At 42.7% G+C, this 24,477-nt stretch overlaps 1 protein-coding gene across 1 annotated transcript in view; it reads right to left on the bottom strand.

Moving 5' to 3' along the window:
* The window catches only part of COQ8A (coenzyme Q8A), a 42,565-nt gene that overhangs the window by 9,255 nt on the left and 8,833 nt on the right, over positions 1-24,477 (bottom strand). The window contains exons 2-8 of the mRNA XM_075204352.1: positions 18,102-18,303; positions 17,526-17,894; positions 14,090-14,156; positions 11,831-11,911; positions 6,867-6,995; positions 1,227-1,312; positions 419-559 (exon numbers count right to left, since the gene is read on the bottom strand). Of these exons, the coding sequence (XP_075060453.1) occupies positions 419-559; positions 1,227-1,312; positions 6,867-6,995; positions 11,831-11,911; positions 14,090-14,156; positions 17,526-17,894; positions 18,102-18,278 (1,050 nt within the window). The 5' untranslated portion in view covers positions 18,279-18,303. The remainder of the gene's footprint in view (positions 1-418; positions 560-1,226; positions 1,313-6,866; positions 6,996-11,830; positions 11,912-14,089; positions 14,157-17,525; positions 17,895-18,101; positions 18,304-24,477) is intronic.

Here is a 24,477-nt window from a genome sequence, read left to right as displayed (position 1 = left end):
AACTGACCATAACAAGAATCTTTCCTGTACACTTCAGTGGGCTTCACTTTGGTGGGTAATTAAAGAAATGAAAAAAAAAAAAAAATTGGCCCATTATTGGAAGAAACCGTCAAAACGGGAACTGTAATTTTTATTAGAAATCTATTTCTAGGACACAGATTAAGATCAATCTCAGCGCGTTCTAATCTAGAGCGTTGGGTGCAAACGACTGGAAGATTATGAATTCAGCAATATTCTAATAGAAAACAAACGATGGTCATTTCTACGGCAGCATCAGGAGATAACCAGACATAATACCATACAAGAGCTTCCCTCGTGCAACCAATCACATGCCAGCTTTTATCAGTCTAGTATGAAGGTAAACATCTGATTGGTCGCCAACAGCGGTATTAAACCACCCATAAGAGGGGTCACAGACCTGGATTTTCATGGCCACCTCCCTCCCGTCCTTCAGACGAGCCAGATGAACCTGTCCGATGGAAGCCGCAGCAAAGGGACGCTCCTCAAAGAAGTCCAGCTTGTCTCTCCAGTTTGGCCCCAGGTCGGCGTTCAACGTTTTCTGTGGAAGATCAGATCACAACACGCTGAGCAGCGGATACTCCCCACATTGATGAACCATAAAAGCAAGTCCTTAGGTCCACCAGACCAACCTATAATTTGTTTGACTTTACTCGTCTGATCTCGGGAGCACGGAGATCCCAATATTACCAAGATATAAATCTAGTGCTATTTTGTACAGCAGAATTGGGTGAACAGTTGGGAAATGATTTAAAGGGCTTAAATTTACCAATATTGTCACTTGCACACTTTCTACTGTAGCTTTTATTAAATGCTCTGCTATATCTTGATGGCTTCTTTCCATGCTCTTCAGCCATGTATTTATATCATGGCGTAAAGTCCATCTCTCACTATCTGGGATATGACATCCCTGTTGTGCTCCTGGGCACTAAATACAATGGTCTCTGCAGAGTAGTTGTGCGTCGTATACAAGGGCAGGAGAAAGAATATCAGAGCAGGTACAGAAGTTAGAAAGAAAACCTGGGCCAATTTTGTCCAACTTGGTATCAGATTTGATCTCTAGAAGGTTGTCTTAAATCAATCAAAATAGGATCAGTTTTTGATAAGGGGGCACGTTACCAGCCAAATACAAAAGTGCCCAACAGTCAACACACACAATGGAACAGCGAACTACGTTCTAGCAACAAAAACAGACATTGGACGCTCACCATCATCTGCTTGATGGGCATGAAATCCGCGCTCTGACGCACCCTCTCAAAGATCTTCTGCAGCTGCGGATTAATAAAGGCATCATCTGTACAAAGACAAATAAAATATATTACCACAGGGGGTATCACACACCAGGTACTGTCTTGGTAATGGAAGATCATAGAAGAACGGCATTTATAAATAGAAAGGTTAAAACAGGTACACGTTCATTATCAAGAGCCTTTACTTCCAAGTTAACTATTTAAAAATATTTATCCGCATTCTGTGGCAGATTATACCACAGACTTCAAGTTCCGTAGCTCAAATCGCTGTATTTGCGTTACACAAGGTGGATAAGCTCTATAATAAAAATTAAAACAATATTATTTTGTTTTGAATGACTGCGAAATACAGTAGATCTTAAAGGGGAAATCCCACCTTCAGATTAATGTATTGGTTTCTACAGGCCCTCATGCAACAGTTACAGAACTCATTGATTTTTCCTTTTTAAGCCACGTCTAGATTTAATGCTGCCCTTGAACACACCGCAGAGCTCTCCTGTGCACTCTGCATTGGATACACACATAAAACAAAATACCTTTCCTAACAATTTTACACAGTATTTTTATTTTCCGCTGTCATTTTGTATTAGTGGTCCTTTTAAAAGGGTCCTTCTGCTAAAATAAGCCCTGTACTAATCTCCCTTGTTATAGTATTATCATGGGGTCCCTCATCATTCACTATTTATCAGGGTGCTGTCACGCACCATCTAGTCTGGAACTCTACCCATCCTAGAGATACATTGTATACAATCATGTTTCCATGACGACAACAGAACACAGATACAAGAAGTTACACAGAGATACAAGAAGTTACACAGAGATACAAGAAGTTACACAGAGATACAAGAAGTTACACAGAGATACAAGAAGTTACACAGAGATACAAGAAGTTACAGAGATAACCTTCATTGTCTAAACACATTCTCCAGAAATCTCATATGTACAACTGTAATACTGCTCTGAAATTACTGCTGTGGCTCATTTAAGACCACAAAGAGCTGTAGAAATCCCCCTTTGTGTCTTTAATACTCCCACCGCACAATAATATCCCTGTCTCCAGGATGTAAATGTAATCTTATTCTGAAGACGACAAATGACGGCTATTTCCATCTTCCAACAACTGGGGCACGTCCAGGATACTTTTACACAGACAGAACAGCTGCAGAATCTGAAAATACCCTGTCACAATAACCTCCAAGCTGCTCAAAATAGGAACAGAACGACCCGGCAAGTTCAACACCAACCGTCATCGTTGGGCAACAAACCACAAGCGGCGCAGACAAACGGCCTGGAGAGAGTACGGGCAGCTCCACTATGCACCGGCTGAGATCAAACCCCTGCCCTGTTATTCCTCATTAATCTTCCTGGCTGCAATTGGCAGAAGATTCTTTGGTTAAGATGCCGGCAGAAGTTAGCTGGATGTTTATTTATAATACACAACAAGCAGCAGCCGGCTACCAATGGTGGAAGTGTACTAAACAGAGTCCACTAACACAATAAGACCTGAATTTAAGAGGAGTAGAGGACAAATGGGTACATGGAGAAAAAGGGTTTCATTCTTCCCTCAACTTTCCTCAGGGAATCACAAGTGCATCAAACAGCAGCATCGGGTATTCCAGGCAAAATAACGATCTGCTGTCTGAATTTCCAGGGGCAAGAAAAGTGCAGCATACAAGTAGTGGAGAAGCTCGAGGACCCCCCTCCCTACCACACTTGCGCAACATTTCCGCCATATTCTAGCAGGAAACTCGCAGCAACAAGATGCCAACCTTCGCTACGCAGTTAGCAAGAGTCCTAATAAGCCCACTTAAAATTAAAAGCCTAATTTTCATAATTTATACCCATGAAAGGCTGTGTATTACAGATTTAGAGAATATACATGAAATAAAACATTTTTAGTTCACTAAAACCTCCATTCTGCTCTTTCACCCCTCTGCGGCAGGTCGCCATGTTAGGAGGGAGGGGCTTCTCTATTATAGCAGGCACAGTATGAGTGACAGCCTGGCAGACTCTTTATAGAAATAGACTGTGCGTATTAAAGTGATGCGAACTCGCAGCAGGGCCAGTTAGCTCACTGCCGTTGGTGGAGCCGCCGTCCCGCCTTTTTGACCTGCATTACGGTCTTAAATATACGGAAGGGGATCAGAGGAGTATGAAGAGTGGGGGAAGTAATATTTTACTTAGAGCTGCAGGAGGAATGTCAGGGTCACACTGACCAGTATTTTACTTTCATGGGTCATATCTGAAAATTTTGGGGGTTTATCTGTCTTTTATATCAATAAAAAAAAAAATGGGAATCAACACTACACCCTAAATAATTAGAATGTGAACATTATTGACAGAAATAAGTGTTATAATGCAGAAGACGGTTTAGAAGCCAGCTACGTACAGACGCTCTGCCCCACCAGAAGAGCAGGAATAGGGCAGAACACGGAGAGCGGGGCAACGCAGCCTGACATTCCTTGTGGGTACACAGAGCACCGTAGGAAGACTGAGATGTGTTCATTAATAGGAACTGATCAAAACCAGCTGATACAGAAGTCATCCCACCCTGGTGCCAAGAGATCAGGAAGAAAACCAGGAGGTTCCCAGCAATGTGCATAGAATCACCGTCGTGTTATAGACCCTACTAACCTCTCTTAGCAAAGGGTTAAATCAAAGTATAATGGAAAAATCCACTTGTAAGCAGATTGGAATTCCGTTAAAAATATTCTTACAGTCGGCTAGTTTTTTTACTTTTAGTGAACGTACTTCATTCAACATTATTGTAATGAGGTTACTCTGCTGTTCTAAGTAACGTTTACAAACCTTTAAAATCATTTATTAAACCTGCCGGCTCAACAACATTACCCACTGCTAATGATGAGAAAAGACTTTAGCATTTCAGAGCAAGTGACTAACTCCATACATATAGGGTAAATAACTATCAGGTTAAGAAGATTAGATAGAATTCTTTGGAATTTAACACATTGTGAATTCTTGCAATAAACTTTGCAAATGCAGCTCTATGCTTTATTTTTGCTGGTTTGTTTTCCCAGCAGTGTCCCCCAGACTGGATGAAAGAGAAAATACAGTTGAATATACAGCGCAGAAGACATCAATGATCAGCACAAGGTCTGTAGAAACGCAAGAGTAGTGTTTATCGAGAGCAGCGTTCTGTCCTAAATCTGCCCATCGCGACGGAGAGACTTCGCCACAAGGCGACACAAACCATCCAATCCTCCATGCGTTCATAGAGGATTATATAGAAATCACTTGTCATTTCAGTGGCGAACAAACCCAGTTTGGTCCCAGACACTCGGGTGACTTTGCCGACACATCTAAACTACAAACTAAGGAGTAAATGGCCGTTAAGGGAGGTTTATACATTTTGCACACAAGAAAATCAGTTTATGCTTTTTGGGGTCATCTGGTGAACGGAAAACCACCTCCAACCGCCTGATCCGTGTGCACGCAATACGGGGGCCAAGTCTTAAACACACAACATTCAGATTTGTACAATGCAATAGACTACACCCTACTGTATACACTTCAAAACTAATCACATGACCTGGGGCTGACACAGTATTAAATATGGAACCCCATATAAGATTCAGTAACAGACGTTCACTTGCAGGTTGTACAGTTGAAACAACAACAAAAAAAACAAAACAAAACCCCAAAACGTATTCTGCACTTTTTATGTCAAAAATGTTACTACGTTCTCTTGGGCAGAATTATTCCTTTGTGCAGAAAGGGGAGCACTTCTCATAAGGCTGCGTAAGACCCATTTCCAGAATAACAGGGGACCCACCATGTTCAAGAGTTATTAACCCTGTCAAGTCTAACAGTAGCCAGGAGAAACAAGAGGATAACAATTATTCTTTGGAGAGCGAGAAATGTTAGCTACTGGGAGAATCCATTCACTCCAGCGACATTCTTCTAATGAATTGGGGGGGTACAAAATCTCCATCAAGAACTGTATTAAATTTATAGGGAGGGGCATCGACAACCACTGACACAAAGAGTGAAGCATTGTGTGGGACTATAGACCTCATCGGAGATCCCGGCAGACCCAGAAAGTCAAAACCCAGCGCCTACTTAAAACTTTCTACTCCACCCATAACAAATGTTAGTTTTGGATGACGTTCTTCTTTAAGAGCCCCGATACCAGTAAATATTACTCAGAGTCCCTTGGCAACGAGTGACCGGTACCTCCAGTAACAGGAAGCATTACATTCTAGATGTACTGCTTAAATAAAAAAAAAAAAACACGTTGCAAGGTAGAACGCAGGGAAACAGCGTGTTCACAATCAGCGCGTTCTGGACACAGAACATCCTGCTGAGATTACCAGCCTCAGCGGCAGGCTGGAACAGATTTACAGCTCCCAAAATTAAAAATGCTGATGCGTAATTTTCCACTAATTATTTGATTCCCCTCCAGACATTTGAAAAGGTTAAATCCACTGACCGGTACAGATGAAGAGCTGGATATAAATGCATTGTAGAGCAGAGTGTCTTAAGTTAAAATAGACACAAGGACCAGAGATCTCAGGGGCGATACGGAGAGGGGGCTTTAGGGGTTGTACACACAGGTACGGAGAATGTTTAAAGCGTACACAAAACCTTGTACTAGATTGTACAGTCACACAAAGCAGGTTATCATCGATACCTGCAGCATTGTGTACTGTGTACTTATTGAGTTTGCCCTCTGAACAGTTTTTTGTACCCACCGATAATGCTTGTGAATGCTACAGACAACACGGATGTGAAGATAAGCAAACAGAAAGGGGGGTGTATGTGTAAACTACAAACATACATACATTCCCCCCCCCCCCCCCCCTTTACTTTTTTGGCCAGGGAGAGGCCGAGATAAAGTGCATTTACCAGGTTTTAAAGAACGCACAAACCGATAACGTTAATGTCCGTGTGTAGGGGCCCTTAGGCTGTTCATCTTTATAAAGAGATGAACTTCAAGACTTTGTAAATAAAATATAAAATAGGACTTTAATTAAACAGGATATACTCTGCTGAATTCCTTGTGTAAGCCATCTCTTCTCACAGCACCTGGCACCAGTCCTACATCCAGCACATTTGGCAGAAGAGCTTACAATAAATTGTATTGTCCGATAGTACTTTATATCAAAGTTATTGCTTTAAATACCACCCCATCCATTTGCACAAAAACAATCACCAGTATCTTACATAAATTGTATATCTTACGCAATATGTATATTGACTGTAAAAATCTCCCCCAAGTCTGATTTTACCTAATAATCCTTTTTTGTGGATACAGTTTTCATATTCTCAGCCAACTATATAAACACTTATACCTGTCAAGGAATAGTTAAAGCAGGACAATAGTAACTCCTCTACAGACAATGAATATTCAACATGTATCTGAGCGATTCCAGTAGTTCCTAGCGGACGCACGGGCTGAAATCTCCATTGTGAGCCGGTGACTGGTGTAAGTACCGGTGTTTGGAAACTGAACGATCCCCAGCATAGAACAAGCCGCGTTCTAGAAGCACACGATCCCCAGCATAGAACAAGCCGCGTTCTAGAACCTCACGGTTACACGTGTATCAGAGGACCAGCATGTTCTCCCAGTGACCGTACCTTGAATACTCAGCATCTGGCCCAGTTTCAGGGCGGCTCCGCGAACCTTACACAGGGTCCTCACAATCCTCTCCGCGTTGGCTTCCGATAAGAACGGGCTCGACTCCATGACAGACTTCTTACCAGACCCTGCAAGATAAATGGAAGTGTAAGTGTCGCTGCAAAGGGTCTACAGCAAAACAACTGATAAATGGGAAAAAAACAAAAAATACAACCACTAGAACTTTACTTACACATGAAAGGTTCACTCGTTATTTATTGAGGGTCACTAGATATAACCCTCCTGCATCAGTGTGACGGGAGCCTCCTAACACTACTCTGTGCTGCTGTGAATAGTTCAGTGTTTTCCGATTGGTTACAAGCTGAACCCCTCCCACTCCAAACTTGCCAACTCCTACAGGTCAGTGTGTAGTCAAGACACCGCTACTCTGTGCTGCTGTGAACATTCTAACAATCCGATTGGCTACAGGCCGCTTAAACCCGCCCACTTCATCCCCTGCTCATCCGTATGTATCCAGGTTTCAAGAACAAATTAAAATCAATGACCCGACCCATGTCTACTACAATGGGTATAATAGTTTAAATAAATTTCCGTACCATTTTCTTATTTAAGACAATAAAAAAATATTTTATTAAGTCACATTTATATAAATTATGTAACAAAGATACATGAACATGATCTATACTAACTACCACCACAAACCTACTACTGTAATTGTGTGTTCCAGAGTATATTGGTATGAAGCTAGAGTTACGTGTTCTGCCAACATGCTGCACACGTGGGGAGCAGAGTTATGTGTCAGATACCTTAGACATGAATCTGTGTTTATTCAGCATTGTCTCCCTGGGCACGCTATGCCCTAACTGCTAGCCGGACACAATGCACAATCAGTGGCACAGGCCAGGGCTACTCCTACATCCCTGCACCCCCCCCAGTCAGCCGCAGAGATCGTGTCCAAATTCCTGGGCTCTGATCTAAACCAGCCGACTGCAGTGAGCAGAGACAGCCGGGATCACAGAGAGAGGAGAAAATAGACTGTACTGTAGGTTCTATATAAAGTGTTACAGGGGCCCAACCACGTGCCCTCAGCCTGCGGCCCCTCGTGCCCTCACCCTGCCATACAATATCAGCGGTTTAATTAAAAGTCATCATCCCCCTTTATTGCCACTTGAAACGCAATTAGTATCAATGTCAGAAACACAAATCACTTTCGCAGCTGCTCAATGTGGTTCCCGCCAAGTTGGAAATAAAATATAGGACATCGGAGAATAAAGATTTCAGAATTAGACAAAATAATATGGTTGACGTCTGCCAAGTAGGCCTATAACCCGCAGTCTTCCGTCCCCCCATAAAATATGGTCAGATTGGAGGGGACAGAAGGAGCCCACTTAGACATCAGCTCGATGCCCCAGTAACACGTTAAATCCTGAAGGTCGGCTCAATCTCTGAACGTGGTACATTAATCTGGACATAACGCATCAGTAAAACCAATGTTATACTGGGTTATTTCACGCACAATGCTGCCCATATGATGGCGAGAAATTAGTTATTTAAAGTAGAATTTCTTTACCAGATACGTCAAGTTTTCATGTCCCTGGGTGAGAATTACTTGTCTAACCTGTCGATTCCCCAAGAGGCTTTAAATCCTCTAACCCCGTCCAGTTGGTAGTCCGGCTACCTCAAGGCGGACGTTGGCTTTTGTTTAGCGCATATGAAACACTTTGGTCCAAAAAAAAAAAAAAAAAAGTCTGCTGCATTTGCCTATAAGCTTTTATTGTTTGTTACCAAACCAAGGACAGGTAAGCGGTAGTGATCGACTAAGGAGCATAGCACATCCAATTCATGTTAAGGAGCACGAGATCGTCTACACAACGTGGGGGCGGCCATTTTGTTGGCTACATCAATACTCGCAGCACATCAATATATTGGGGACCAGCGGAGCCGACAATTTCTCATCAAGTGAGTATTCCAATCGTATAAGGAATAGGAGTGTGTGTGTGTGTGTGTGTGTGTGTGTGTGTGTGTTTTACTACAATGTTTCTACTCTTAGAATTGTAGTCTATGGAAACCAGCAGATTATAAAAACCAACAGAAGGAAGGCAGAGGGCGAGGTGTTAAAAAAAAAATAAAAAAAAAATATGTTAATATAAAAGAAAAACTGTAAAAGGAACAAGAAATGAAGAGCGATATATTATATAAGATACACCTCTTTATGCACAAATCACCTGCTCCCGCGTTCAGCTGGATCTCCACTAGTTACACCCCTCTCAGATGACCGGTTACCCCACTGGCGTTAGGATAAGGCCCACGACACTGCACGCTGAGCGCGGTTCACTCAAACAGTTTTAAATATGTTCAAGAGCCTCAACCAGGGGAGTTTCTATTAGTACAAAACACCACTCGGCAACGCTACAAATACATGAACACGTTTTCCTCAGCCCGGGAGAGATAGAGGGGACCCTCAGAAACACAGAGTCCTCTCTTCAGGCGGAGCCATTTCATTTTACCTCTTGAGATTTCTTGGTTTAATATTTTATAGCAAGGTTACATGGAGATAAAAAAAATTGAAAAACAAGCTTATCAGTGTTTTATTTCTGGCAAACACCGGCTCTTGATCAGCATCCAAAACCAGGGAGAGAGCAAACACTGGACTACAGAACGTTTGGAGGTGTCCTAGGTGTTGTGAGAATCGGACTTTGATATAGGGAGATATTCTCGGTCTTCTACACTGTGTGTGCAGAGGGTTTAACTAGCAGCCACCTGTTCCTGGGGCCGTGGACGGTACCAGCTGTCCGACTCGGATAACAGGCCTGGGATTTAGAAGGGCTTATAAGCAAACCTGAAGATCTTGAATATAAAGTACCAGTGAAAAGCCGGACGTCCCCCAACCTCGAGGGCCTGAACTGGCCAAAACGGATCAAACAACGTAGGTTACCTTCCGCTGTGCGACATGCAAACGTGGCCTACGTTCCGACAACACGGGAACAATGCACATGACACACGCTGAACGTTATTTGAAAAGTGACAGAACAACCATTGTTGCAAAAATAAACATCTGCCATATTTTTTCCATGAAAATTGACAAAATATGCATTTAAAAACAATAACTGGACTCCGTCATTTCGTGTAGGTTGGAGGGGCACAGAGATTTTTGGGGACTGAATTTTAAAGCGCAAAGTATCAATAGACTTTGTACCTTAGTAATATCAGCGGTTATTAGTGAAAGGAGACGCTGCGTTCTCATGAATGTTCGTTCAGCTGACAAAACGTTTCCGGTTGTAGAGGATCTCTGCAACATCCCTCGCCCATATCAATATACATTTACTAAGCCTGAGTTACCCATCGGAACTGGAAAAACAAGTTACAGTTATCCACATTATTCCCTTTTCTTGGTACAGACGAAAAGGCAGGAATATAAGAATATATTTAGAGTATTCAGCCTTTCAACAGAACTGCAGCCATGCAAACAAAAAGGGCAAATCTTGTTAAAGAATAATCCTGTAACAATGGGTCCTGCCTTTAACCTTATAAACGTGTTCAGGTACAAAACACGGAGACACTGCGCCCTACAAAGTATATTTGTCTCTGTCGATGATTAGAGGATTATGCTGCTTTCACCAGACTTATTCACCGCTGTGTAAATCTCACTATTCACATCCTCTGAGTACACACAGAAGACAGGAGCTATGTGGGGAGAGCCGATGACGGAATAATGACACTTTTAGGTGAGCTCCTCGTGTCCCCCAGTCACTAAAACCTAAATACACAGCGTTTATAAAAAAGACAATGTACAATAAAAAAACGGAAGTCTACAATGTATATTCCCAGGTGCGAAGCACTGTGCCAGCTCACTCTGGGAATACAGGAAGCCTGGACAGCGTTGCGAGAGCCAAGATACGCAGAGATGTGTGTACAGGTTTCCTTTCTTTGAAAACAAGGAATAAGAAAACAAAAGTGTTAAATAGCAGATAAATTAAGTGTCCCGTGTGCTTTCAAAGACACAAAACATCATAAATCCGGATCTCTCAGGCCCTGGACTGATCTCTGGTAGTAGAGGAGGAGGGGGGAAGTTTTGGATAAGCGCAGACGGCCGTCTAATGAACGTGTCGGACAGATTAACCAGTAGCTGGAAGCATTGCTAGGTGTCTGGAGCCATCGTTGGAGGAGAGATTGTAATGGCCGCAGTAATAGTTTTTAAAAGCTCTGTTACTAAATGACAGGAGCTGGAGGACTGAAGAACGTGATCGCTTTGCTGGAATTCAACACGTGGCTGTGAGGTTCTAAGCCAGATGTCTCATGGAACCCTGGAGGTCACGCAGGACCAATGAGTTCTAGATCTAGCGAGGGGGAAATCAGAACTGTGGGTCTCCTGTATTCTAGAGAGCTACAGGAAGGGGTTACAAAAAACAGGACAGACGCCACAAATGAGGGTATATAGTTTCTTCCAAAAACGTTTTAGTTTTGTTTCTTGCAGATAAAAATGGCTTTACCTTTTTCACTGTTGGATGACGTGGTTCATTGTCAGTCCACACCCCACCCCCCACAGTGACACGTGTGTGTGTGTGTGTGTGTGTGTGTGTGTGTGTGTCTACCAGACGCAAGCTTAGAAAAGCCAATGGCCATGCCCTCCGAGAATCTTCCTATGGGGCTCGCTGATGCCAGGTCTCTGCAAGGAGTACTTGGTACTTGCAGGGACCCGGAACACAACCTCTCACAAAACCACAAAGGCCCAAATGTTGCATGTTTTCCGGTACAATACAAACATCAGGCTCTCTGCATAGTAACTATGGACTAAAAACCTGTTTTGGTCTCAGTATCAGTGTAAGTAAAACAAACAAGCCTCAGTGAGGAATGAGGTGTGACAACGTATCCCCAGTACAAAGCAGCGACAGTATGATAAACATTCCCCCATAGGCCGTGCACCGTGGGAGCGTCACCCTCCTGGTATTGACCGGTCACTCACCATTATTGTCTTCAGTCTTTGGACTTAAACTTTTCTTGGCCACTTCTGCCAGAGCCCCGATGCCCAGACCAACAGCCAAACCTGTATGAGAAAAACACATCATAAATAATCATAAAGGTGAAGCTGGAGGAACGACGCAGAGTGCGGTCTCTACCACTCTGCCCGGCTAGATCACATAGTAATATTCTATTGCTTTATTGAAAGCTTTATTAAACCACATGGTCACAGGAGACCACCACCCAACCAGCTTACAGTCAGAGCATAGTAGCATACAACAGCAGAAACACTAAGCCTAGGACACGCTACAAGGCTGGAGAAGCAGGAAGGGGTCAAAAGAAAGATTTTAAGGCTATAGAGGAGAACTACAGTTAAGATCCATCTAATCTCTTTTTCCTTCATTAAAAATACAATAATGATATTAAAATAAAATAGTTTAATATGCTTTGAGGGTGAACTGTATAGTCTCCTTTCCTTGAATGGCGGAACAGCTTTGGTTAAATGAGAAAGTTAAACAGAAGTTACTCAGCACCTGCTGCCACATTTCTGTGGAAGTCCATCACAAATCCTCAATGGACACAGTAAATACCTTATAGAACACTATAAAAAGGGTTTATAATGAATACAACCTTTAATATGCCTCACTATTCAAAGGTCACGTTTTTGGTACAAACATAAAAACAAAGATAAACAAGACATTCTTTATAAACAGCGGATTTTTTCACATCAAAAAAAATCTGCAGTAGTCAAATCGGACTTCATGTTACTTGAATAAAAAGTTAAAAAAAAAAAAAAAAAATGAGGGCGACAACGTACATCTAAAAAGGCTGAAAAATAAGGAACACATTTCAGTTGTTTTGCTGGCAATGAGTAGAACGATTATTACATTGCTCACATTTCGTACTGTGTACCCAGAGCTATCCCTTCTTCTGTAACTAAGAATCCTGCACCAAGTTGTCTTATTACATAGTGGATACAACCATTAGTCCAGCACTGGATAGAAAATGGAAGTTTTTCACTCACTGAAACAGCTAAAAATGAGCTTTGTGTATATACACGATTTGCATTTGTTCTGTTCAACTTTGAGATCTGAGACACAGCGTTCATTGGTGGTTACACAACTTGTGTACTCTGCGGAATACAAAGTAATTTCTCCCCTACAATTATTTTGCATGGCTGAGTCCTTACCCTCTACTTAGCCCTTGAGGACCACTGTAATATGAAATGTTTTTCCACAGACTCAAAAACAGAAACCCCTGTTTTACTGATCCCTTGGATTAAAGAGAAAACATTGTCAACACTGAGCTTTACAGATATGAAAGAGCATAATAATGGTTTGCGTTCAGCCTCATTTTCCATAACAAAGTTTTAAACTGGTTACAAACGGCAACTTCATATAGTGAGGGAGCATTTATACAAAGCTGCAGTTGTTATCTCTGTAGCTTCTCACTCGAAACTTTTTTTTGTTTTTTTTTTAAAGCGGAAATAAAAAAAAAAAAAAAAAAAAAGATACATAGCCACGTTATCATTAATTAGCCAATGTTGCCCAACGTGTAGACCGTACACTGCCGCCAATTGGGGTATAAATATCCGCTGCAGAGTGTCTCCAGAACATCTGTGAGACACTTTGTGGATTATCGAATTCCCCTCAAAGACTGGGAAACAGGGCCGGATTAAGGGAATGGAGGTCCCTGGGCTAAGGGGGCCTTCATTCCCCCGTGAGGGCCCCCCCGGCCCCCCCCCCCGTGATCGGAGCTGCCCGCGCCCCCCCGGCACGCTGTACTCTTTACTGAGGAGATCTCGTGAGAGTGAGACTCACGAGATCTCCTCAGTAAGGAGACTACAGCGCGCCGGGGAAGGACCACAGGGAAATTGCTCAGCAGCACTGATCGCGCCGGGGGCGCCCCCGCCCGTTCAATACTGCTGCTGAGCACTTTCAAGGGCCCCCTGGATGCCTGAGGCCCCTGGGCTGCAGCCCAGTTAGCCCTATGGTTAATCCGGCCCTGCTGGTAAACGAAGGAAGATTTAAATCAGAAAACGAAGCATGAATCTGGCAGAGACCCAGAGGGCCTCGTACGCAGAAATGCCGAAATAAAAAAAAAGTTTACAGAAACTAATCTCGACACTTCGTAACTTTGACTATACATGTTTAATAAGCACATTTTAAATTATTTGTTTTAATATAATGACCCTTTTAATTACGCATCATGGTAAATGTCATTGAACAAAGTAGATCTTCAATGTGTAACAGTATTTAATTACCTCCAAAGTTAGCCAATCTTCCGATCCGCGTCACTGGTACTTTCCTCTCACGGGCCCGTTCACTGAGCTGGAAAACAAAACGGCGTTTTATCAGAGAGAAGTGTACTGGGAAGGGATTCACAGGTGCTCAAGGAGAGACCCATGATGGCATTTGGCACAAACTCAAACAATATTTAGGAATTTTACTGTACAAAAATAAATAAAAATTGATTTCAGTAAAAAAAACCGCCAAACTACATCTACTTGACCCCTCAGGCAAGCCGCAGTCAGAACAGAAAGGATAATCTTTCCACTTTTGGAACAATGCAGGTTTAATATATCATCGTCATCATCTATTTATATAGCGCCACTAATTCCGCAGCGCTGTACAGAGAACTCACTCACATCAGTCTCTGCCCCATTGGAGCTTACAGTCTAAATTCCATAACACACACAGGCTAGACTCAATTTAATAGCAGCCAATTAAACATTAGTATGTTTTTGGAGTGTGGGAGGAAACCGGAGCAAACATTAAATATATGTTGACGGGTGCACTATAATCACCTATAATTGCAGAGAAAGAACCCAGAAATATACGATGATGGGAGTATGGGTAATTTATTGGTTACTATGAATGAACAAAAAAACAAATACAGGAGATTACAGTCAGACTCCAAAGAACTTGCAGCAACTGACGCATCTTTACACTGTCTCTATTGCAGAAGCTTTCACTCAGCACGAACTCTAAATACCGCGCGGGAAAAAACACCCAACGCATAAAATATTATATGTATTCCAGCTCTCCATTTCTCTTTCTATATTGCAACAGACTCCATGTACCAGAAGCTCAAGGTGTAAACACCGACGGCTGCAGCCATTCACACAGAGGTGAGAAATTCACAGACGAAACCAAGGTCAGGACACGAGCAAATAGATGCAAGTACAGGTTCATCCGATAAGAAAGGGATATTGGAACAATCAGACACGATGTAAAACACCAACATAACTTTACGTTTTATTACGTTTACACCAAATTGCATTGAGATAAATGACCTTGGTCATCCACAGCAGCTTTGTCAAACTAGGAGCTCGTTCTTAGAGAGCAAACTGTCTGCTCATCGGTTCTGTAAGTCTGGTGTGGATCCGAGAGGCTGCACATCAGGAAGCGTTCGTCTGCTCTGTAACACTCTTCACTAGAGTGTAAATTAACTACTAACATATTGCAATAGGCGTCACTGGTGTCTATGTAAAGAACATTATCTTCAACACCAAGAAGGGTTAAGGGAAAACGTCATCCAAAATTGAAAATTCTGCTTTGGTTGGATCATAGATTAAACCTTCTACAAATAGGAATAAACGTATATAGAATCTGAAGTCTCCCCTCTCCCCATACAAGTCTTTATTTTGTATTTACATAAAAGTAGAACAATAAAGTTTTTACAAACATGTCTACGCACCGGGTTGAACATCATACTACCAATACCATCCTAATAGATAAAAATGGTACAAAGAGGGCACCTTCCTCACGCCCTCTCCTGGCAGTTACAACACCCCCCTCCACTGTCTCAGTTATAGAAGCAGCTTATCTGCTTAATGCTTCATCATCACCTGTTCTTACAGTGGTATTGTAGCCTTGGGGAAACCACAGCCTGTTTGGGGGCTCCAGAGATCCCTCCTAACCCACAGCAATCAGTGGTGACGACGAAACAGAAAGCGAACGCTTTGCCCCCCCCATAGCGGGATACGTTTCGCGAGACCTGGCAAGTTCTAAGTTGTCAGCACTGCGCTCCTTCACTCCGCCGACTACGTTTCACCTACGGAAAACGCGCAGCTTCAGCAGAAGGTTTCGTTGTAGAAGAGAGTAAAACAGACACAGACGCAGGAGGAGACAAGCCAGCCAAAAAAAAAATTCAAGTGTGTATGTCCAGGTCAACCGGTAACTCCAATGTGAAAACCCAATCCATCAGCAGGAGAATGGACGTTTCCCCCAATAGTACAATGAAATAAAACAATATATCACAAAGACGGCTAACGCTACACATGTACAACTCAAACGCTTTTCCACAATATTACCAATCCTTCAAGGGGTTAATCAATTTGGAAATACAACCAGAAACCTTAACCCGTATATAGTGTTACTCTTCCACTATATCCTGACTTGTAGGTTAATTTGCCCATCTCACCTCTGCTAAGGCCCCTGGTGAACAGACTCCACTGTTTGCAGATGCTTAAAATCAAAGGTAAACATGGACCCAACGGACTAACCCTCCCAAAATAAAAAATCTGCAGAGGAATTTCTCAGATGTGTGACTGAGCCAGAAACAGCGCGAGTTGCAGCCCGAGGATTAACGGAGCGAAAGATAAAAGGATAAACTCATATTGTGACACCACAGAACATGCAGCCGATCGGGGGCTCATTCCTAAAAGGTGAGGAGAGAGAGAAGGGGGGAGAATCACTCATTCATAAACTGAATCCCACCTTCCAGCCCTCCCAGCGTGTAACGCTGCGGATGTAAAAGGATGTGGCACAGGGACGTGCGAGACGGCACATGTGCTCGGAAAGATTTTCACCGAGTCATCAGGATTTATAGAGCATAAAAGCTGCCCAGCACGTAGAGGGCTTTCATATAACACCAAACCCCAGGCTGACCCTTCACAATTACCTTCAGGGAGGAAGAGCAGATCTAGATCCTGCAAAGTACAAATAACCACAGGATCGATTTAAACATTTTTTCATGGAGCAAAAATACTGCTTTAAACACAAGCGCAAAAATGTCTGACTTTCATGGACTAGGAGCTTTGTTAGGTCTTCTTGGGATGAGCGCTGTGTTTTTATTTTTTGTCCCCTGCTCCAAAGATATAAGTTCACCGGGATGCTTTCAAAATGTATTAAAAACAGGATAGGAACCAGTAACATCACTTACAAAAGGGCTGTCCACTCTAAAACTCCCATTATTCAACCATACTCTGTACCGTTCTCTCAATTCACATATAGCAAGAATAAAAAAAAAAAAAAGTCACACCTGCATTGGGGGTAGGCGTGTGTTCAACAGTGCACCTTATAGGACGGACGCTATCCAATAAGGAAGCGGATCTCACTACATACCCACTTGAAGCAGGTTTGATTATGTTGTGGGGGCTTGAGGGCTGCCTCCCATCCTGAAGACTAGTGCCAACAAGGAGGATGCCCTAAAGACCACGTAACATGAAAAGGCCCACAAAAACCCCGCCCAAAAAAAACAAAAAAAAAACCAGTATACAAATCGGCCTACAAGTAATCAATACAAATATATAAACCATCAACAATTCCCCCCCCCCTAATATCTCCCTCTACGTGCACAAAATTCCGAGTATGAAAAACTATTCATTCAATCCGTACTTCTGAGATTAATGAGTTTACAAATAATGTAAAGTATAAACCACTACACCAGTAAAGTAAAACAAACTGAGTATGTACCATTTGTTTATGAGGCTTGTGTTCCGGTGTGCCTTTGGCCTCCCGGGCTTTATCAATGTCCTCCGCGGTCAGCCCACTGACAGAGGAACCATCTTGGTGAAAAGATCTTTTCTGTCCCGCAGCAGCGAAAGGTCCCACAGTGTCTCTGGCGTTTCCAAACAACGCTCCGGTGTCCGTACCGGCATCTGGACGGAAGGAATGGGCTTCTGGGCCCTGGCTACTGGGAATACCGGACTTCTCCTCTGTCGGGAAGATGTCAGGAGTGTGGCTGGATGAAGGGGAGTACTCCATGCCGGCAATCTCCGAGGTCGGTCCCGAAAACCCATCGATACCTTCCCCGGCGAGGTTCTCTTGCTGCTTGCCAATCTCCTGAAACGCAAGGTCATAAAAATAAAAAATTTTTACTAAAAGGAGGGCGTTATTACACAATTATTTACTCATTATGGGGATCATCTTCATGCCTTCCTGCTAGAGGGTTGCACTGATCAGCATCGTGCAGAATGCAGTTACCGATCAGAGAGATAAGCCAGGCGATTCATCCCCGCGACTAAAAGACAAACAATAAGAGCTACTTGCCTGCACTCTTCCCATGGCGGCGCTGAAACGCTCCTCTGCCGCCACCTGCCAGCTCCGCGCTACGTTTACGGCGTCTCTGCCCAGCGCGGCCTTCTTCAGCTGGCCGGTCTGCGCCTCCAACACCGCCTTACTGAGCTTAGCCAGGCCTCGGATCAGCATCGCGGCATCCCCCGCCATGACGGCAGCTCACAGCGTCCCGCACCTGCCGGGAGGAAGGAGAAGATAGGTGGAATTGGGGGGGGGGGGACTGGTTTCATTTTTTAGTTTTGCGATTTTCTATAAATGTCGTTTATAACTTAGTTGGTGTTGCAGTTTAGACGCAATAATTTCCCTGACATTAAGAGGCTGATAAAATTGAAGACCATGGGCTACATAGTCAAGAAAAACAGCTTCTATCAAAAGGAAGCATTTTGTTAGTTTTGTTTTTTTAATCCTTTGTAGACATGGACGTTAACTGTACCTGTTTAACGCATGAACATAAAACCTCAGCACGAACGCTGAAGTTATGCAACGTAAATTGCATCCAGTTTCAAAGGTGTTAACTCTGGTATAATATAAAAGTCTTAGTTGCACACATTTGCAAATGCATCTTAAAGCCACCCGCCACTCCACGGTGCTTTTGCCAATAGGGTGGTCCTAACTCTAAACAGTCCCTATAAGTTGATTTGAGCAGCTTCCACTTCTGTATTTGTGAAAGGCATGTTGGTGTCAGTAGCCGAGAGGGGGAGTATTGGCGCTGAATTGCTGTTTGGAGGCTTCTAGGGTACTTCTTTGGTAAGTTAGCTCTTAATGTAAAAACACATATGTATGGCCCAAATATATGGGACTCTCACTGTTTAGAGTTAGGACCACCCTATTAGCAAAAGCGCCGTGGAGTGGCGGGTGGCTTTACAATACATTTGCAAATGTGTGCAACTAAGACTTTTGCATTTTTATCTACAGTAGATATGGCAGGTCTTTTGCTGGCTATAGCAGTGTGCTGTGGGATCTCTCTGTGTTTGTTCCTTTCAGGATAACCCCACCCTTTCAAGCACCTGTTATAGCCTATAGATTGATTGAGCAACTTCCACTTCTGTATAATATAAAAGTGGCAATGTGGGGGATCTCATTAAGCATATCGCCTTCGCCGTAGAATGCTTTATAACCCTCAGGGGTAATGCTGGGACTGCTGTGTGAAAATTTTTAGTCAACAACTAATCTTGCCGATACACAGATACTTTGTCTGTGCAAGAAACCTGAAGAATTTGGGCAGGTTCAGGACAGAAGCCAAAAATCTATTACATATATTTTATATCTCGACAAAAACAGTATCTGAACCAAGCTGGAGAACCAATACATAACAGAAATGAGAGTTTACAAACTAGACTCAACAATCTAAAGAGTGGCAGATGGTTCAATGGAATCTACGGATAGAAAATACTTGAGCTATTATAGTGTTCTATTCACACAACAGATAAAAATAATAAAAAAACAGAAACATCCTATACTATGGTAACTACGAAACAAACCACACACTCAGATAACCACAAAGCTTTGTGCTATCACCAAGTCCGCTCTGATAAAGTTTCTTCAGCCACCAAAGAGATAGAGAGACAATAAAACTGCCTTCTGTGCACAAGACAAGATATCAGAATGCAACATTCCTTCTAGGAGAACTTTCAAAATATAGAGAGAGAACAATGGGAATTAATACAGTCAGCAGTTCATGAAATATAAAAGTGTTAATCTGACATTTTCCAGGATTAGTCCGATACGCAAAAAAAACTCCTTGTGAATTTGGGGAGTAAAGGTTGCAGAAGGAGGGGGTGTAATTGTGCAATCAAATAAATTAAAGTAAACTGAAGGTGGAGAACCCTTTAAACTTGAAGTGATCTGTGGCAGGTCCTGGGATTATATTCACTGCAGTAATAATAGTCCACGATTTCTCTGCAGAGGAGCTTTCACAATGTCACCTCAACGGGCTCATCGCAGCCAAGAGGAGCAACAGCCAACTTGACGTGCACCCCTATAGCAGTTTACTAAACAGACAAGCTGGGAAGCCAGTAAATTTTGCCCCTATTGCACTGTTTGGATATAAATATTTAAAGTTAATTCCACCCAGATACAAAAGTACAATTATTATGTCTCCAAAACTAAACATTGTTTTACTTTGTTGTTATTTTTTTAAGTTTTGTTTACCCTATAACAGCGATACAGTGCTTAACAGTTCCTCTCGTAGGAGAGCTGCCAAAGAGAAACATATGGGTCAGAACAGCGACTCAGAGAGAGAGCTAAAAAAAAGGAAAAATAAATACAAAATAAATAAATAGCATGACACAAGTCTGCAACAATCAAAAGTGAGCTACATACATATTTCATACCCCGACTGTTCCCTGGAACACAAGACACAAAGCAGTAGAAGTACAAAGAGCAATCATTCCAGTATAACATTCAGTGTGAAGACCCAAACTCACGCACAACGTGTGAAACAGTCGCCTCTGGAAGTGCAAGGAGGGTAATGCTCAGTCCAGAGGCACCGAACACCAATATTAGAAGTTCTCCAGGAGGAGTGTACATGGTATGAAGTCATCTGCCTGGACGTGCAGAGTGTCAGATCTTATGCCGTACTAGTCAGAGCTGAGCCAGACAGACCTGCAGGCTTCTGCAACATCACAGGAGGCAAACTTACATCACCGTGTCCCACCAAAGGGAACATTAACTGGGTAACCCAGGAGAGGAAATAGTCTGTGCTTCCGATTAATTCACCTGAAATCACAGTGCTTAGTTCTACAACAGGGTGATATAGGGTATCACAAGACAAATGTAATACATAACAGATAAATTGAATCTGTTATTTAATAAGAACAGCAGCCCAGGAAGGAAAATGACACATTAATATATTCTAGATACATTTATATAAATTAAGACCCCCCAAGCACAGAAGTTACAATGTATTAATATGGGAAGTTCTGGCTGCAATGTGTTTGTTAGTCCTATGATAACACCAACTTGGTGTAGCGCATATTCATGGCATTAATGACCTTCTCAGTATATTGAGTGACTTTACAATGATACACTGAGTGTACTTTATAATTGTCAGATATTACACCGATTCCTTACAGCATCCACTGACCCTCAGCTGAGCATTCAACGTAAGTTAATGTGGAATGGGTCTTATTGATATAATTCTTACTGCAATCCCCAATAGTAAGCACCCTATGACATCTATAGCTAGGTGTAGATTACAGTCAGCTATTCCCTCATCAATATCGTAATAAAATAAATCCACCACGATTAGACTTGTTTCTGATGTATAACTGACTCCAGCCTACGTCTTGTCAGACTATAATAATCATTCAGGCTATAACAATTCCTACACTCAGTCATAACTAGCAACAAACAAACTGTATATCTGGACACTGATTTGATCAGAAGGGTAACTCCTGCAAAATCCATGGCCATTCAGTGTTTGGGAGAAGTATTATATTAAAAATAAATAAAATAAGATTATATATTTAACGTGATCATTATCTTTCAAAAACACACTGTTACCCCTTACAGTGGCTCCTGGTTCCCTATACCCCCCTCTCAAATAAACCCCACTGTGCTTCCCCAGTATGCTCCACCTCACTCCATGTCTTACACAAATTCTATTATTTCTCAATATCGTACTAAATGGTTACGCTGTTTCTTGAGGATACCGCTGATGCTGCACATCATGTCTAAGTGTACTTTCTTAAATAAGGAATATATAAAAAGCACTGTTTTCACAGAGTACCTGCCATTCATACAGCAGGTTATATCTTTCACATCAATGCGCTCTCTGAAGTCTCCCTTAATTGTGCCATAACCCAATTAATACAGGTTAAAAATAGAATAATTGCAATTTTAATCTTGTGAGAAGCAGGAACACCAGAAAACAAGACAAAAAGGGGGATATTAGCAGAAGTAAAGTCCTATCCGTGCACACTGACCTGGTCACTGAAATTGGGTGGCTTTTATAGTCGTAGTAGTCGGCCAAGGTTATTAGTGTGTTGTATAACACAGTCACGCAGCGCTCCTGCTTATGTTGTCATAGGACACGGCGAGAATTAGTTATCCGTGGTACAATGTCTGCTACAGATAGGAAGTTACCCTCTAGGAGGGGGTGGATATATCGATAGCGACACCGGCCTTCTTCTGCAGCAGCCCATACTAAGAAAACATACTTGCCATAATCATCTACAAAAACCCTCGTTCACTCGCTTGTAATCTCCCGCCTTGACTACTGTAACCTCCTTCTCTCTGGACTACCTGATTCTCGCCTTGGCCCTCTTAAGTCTATCCTCAATGCTGCTGCCCACCTCATTTTTCTCTCCTGCCACTCTGTATCTGCAGTCACTACATTGGCTCCCCATACCCTACAGAATTAAACTCCAACTCCTAAAACTCTTAATCAATCCTCCCCTCCCTACATCTCCAATCTCATCTCTACCTACACTCCTAGCCGCCCCCTCCACTCTGACTGTGACCACCGCCTCACTGATCACCTTTTCTCAGTCCCATCTCCAGTACTTTGCCCGGGCTGCTCCCCAGCTATGGAAAGATCTTCCATGTTCCATCAGGTTAGCATCTACTCTCAAAGCCTTAAGACTCATTTCTTATGCAAGTCTATCAGTCCTCCTCCTAACTTCCTTGTCCCGGCTCTCTCCCCCAGTTAATTCCACCCCATTTGTGTCTCCCCCTTTCCTTTAGGATGTAAGCTCTCAGGAGCAGGGCCCTCTTTTTTTGTGTGCTCCTTCTACTATTCCATCACCCCCTGTACCTCTTGGCCTGCCTCCCTAGCCCTGTTTTCTTAAGCTTCGGCCTACTTCTCACTGATTTCTACCATCACTTTCACTCCTTGTCCCATAAATAATTTGATTTGCATTATCATTTTACATGTGTGTGTGTGTGTGTGTGTGTGTGTGTGATTGCATTTGTTCTTTCTGTATTATGTTGTGTCATGGGTCACTGTTTTCTGTATATGTCATCTACGGCGCTGCGGACCCTTTGTGGCGCCTTATAAATTAAAGATAATAATAATAAATAATATTATTAAGTCAGTCATCAACACACAGCCACTAGAAAGGTGAACAAATGTTTAACCGCACAGACACCGCAGCCCCGGTTAGACGGGCTCACAGCACACCCAGCGCCAGATCCCGATGACCTTGGACAAGACCCTTTCCCACCCATTGTCCGATGCATCAAAAACTAGATTATAAACGTGACTGAAATCACCAGGCAGGTGATGAAACGCGTCAGGTGATTTGGATGTTCATTGAGCCGCTGGATAGCACTATTCCATGACCCAGCTCATATCCCTAGTGGATTCTTGGAGGTTGCCTTTTTTGAGCCATATTATCGCTATATATTTGGTGCCACGATTGTGTTAGCTGCTATTCCACTACTTACACGAATTGCCGTCTTCACCTACATATTTACCACGGAGGTCCCGGAGTTCGTCTGGGTATGAGGTGCGTGCGCATACAGACCACAATACGGGACTGAGTATCGGACCAGGTCTGTATTGCGCTTACTGCTCAAGCAGCTTAGCGACTGATTTCCATTCAGGAGTGGCGGTTTTCTCATTGTGGCATTTATGGCATATTCTCCTCCATACTACATGTGTAAGAAGCATTGAAGTGGGGTTCACCATCATCGCGGTGACGTACACTTTCCACCACCAGTGTGGCCACACTTATTTTGAAGCTCCACTTCATGACCTTGTACGGGGTCATTGGACAATAGTATCTTTACGATGTGGGACATTTAGCTGGTTCTCTTCAGAAGTGATCGATTTGATGGTTCATCAGCCTTATTGATGGTCAACACAGTCGGTTGATCTGATTTTTTATATGTCTAGTTGTTATCCACTGGCCAGTGTTGCATATTTTATGGTTCATTTTTAATAAAGTGTTTATATATATTTATCACTCACGGATGGTTGTATATTGATTGTGTGCATCAGTCATCAGCGCTGTTTTCTGTTGTGTTGTACTTTATGCCAGAGTGATGTGACCTTATCACCAATTGACAGCACTACATACAGAGGCACTCTCAAGTGTCTCCAATCTATAACACTTACAGCCGTGACAACAAGTATGTAACATGCTTAGCGATGTATTTTAATGCCAAAGCCATATGAAACCGATTCGCTGAGCCTACGACCTTTGGGAATTGCAGATTTCAAGATGTGCATCTGAAAATGTACATTCCCCCAGAAACTCTACACTTTCCATAAGTTTGGGATTAATAAATACATTTCTCAACACTGTGCATGAGGAAGTCATTTAAGGTAACCACCACAAGAAGCAGAAACACATGCAAGATATTGGCACACTACATTTCTACAGCACGTTTAACGGGTTGTTTA

Source organism: Mixophyes fleayi, chromosome 3 (genome assembly GCF_038048845.1).
Source record: "Mixophyes fleayi isolate aMixFle1 chromosome 3, aMixFle1.hap1, whole genome shotgun sequence".
Lineage (NCBI taxonomy): Eukaryota > Metazoa > Chordata > Amphibia > Anura > Limnodynastidae > Mixophyes > Mixophyes fleayi.
Note: the sequence above shows the minus strand (reverse complement) of the source record. Positions and strands in the feature narration are given on the sequence as shown.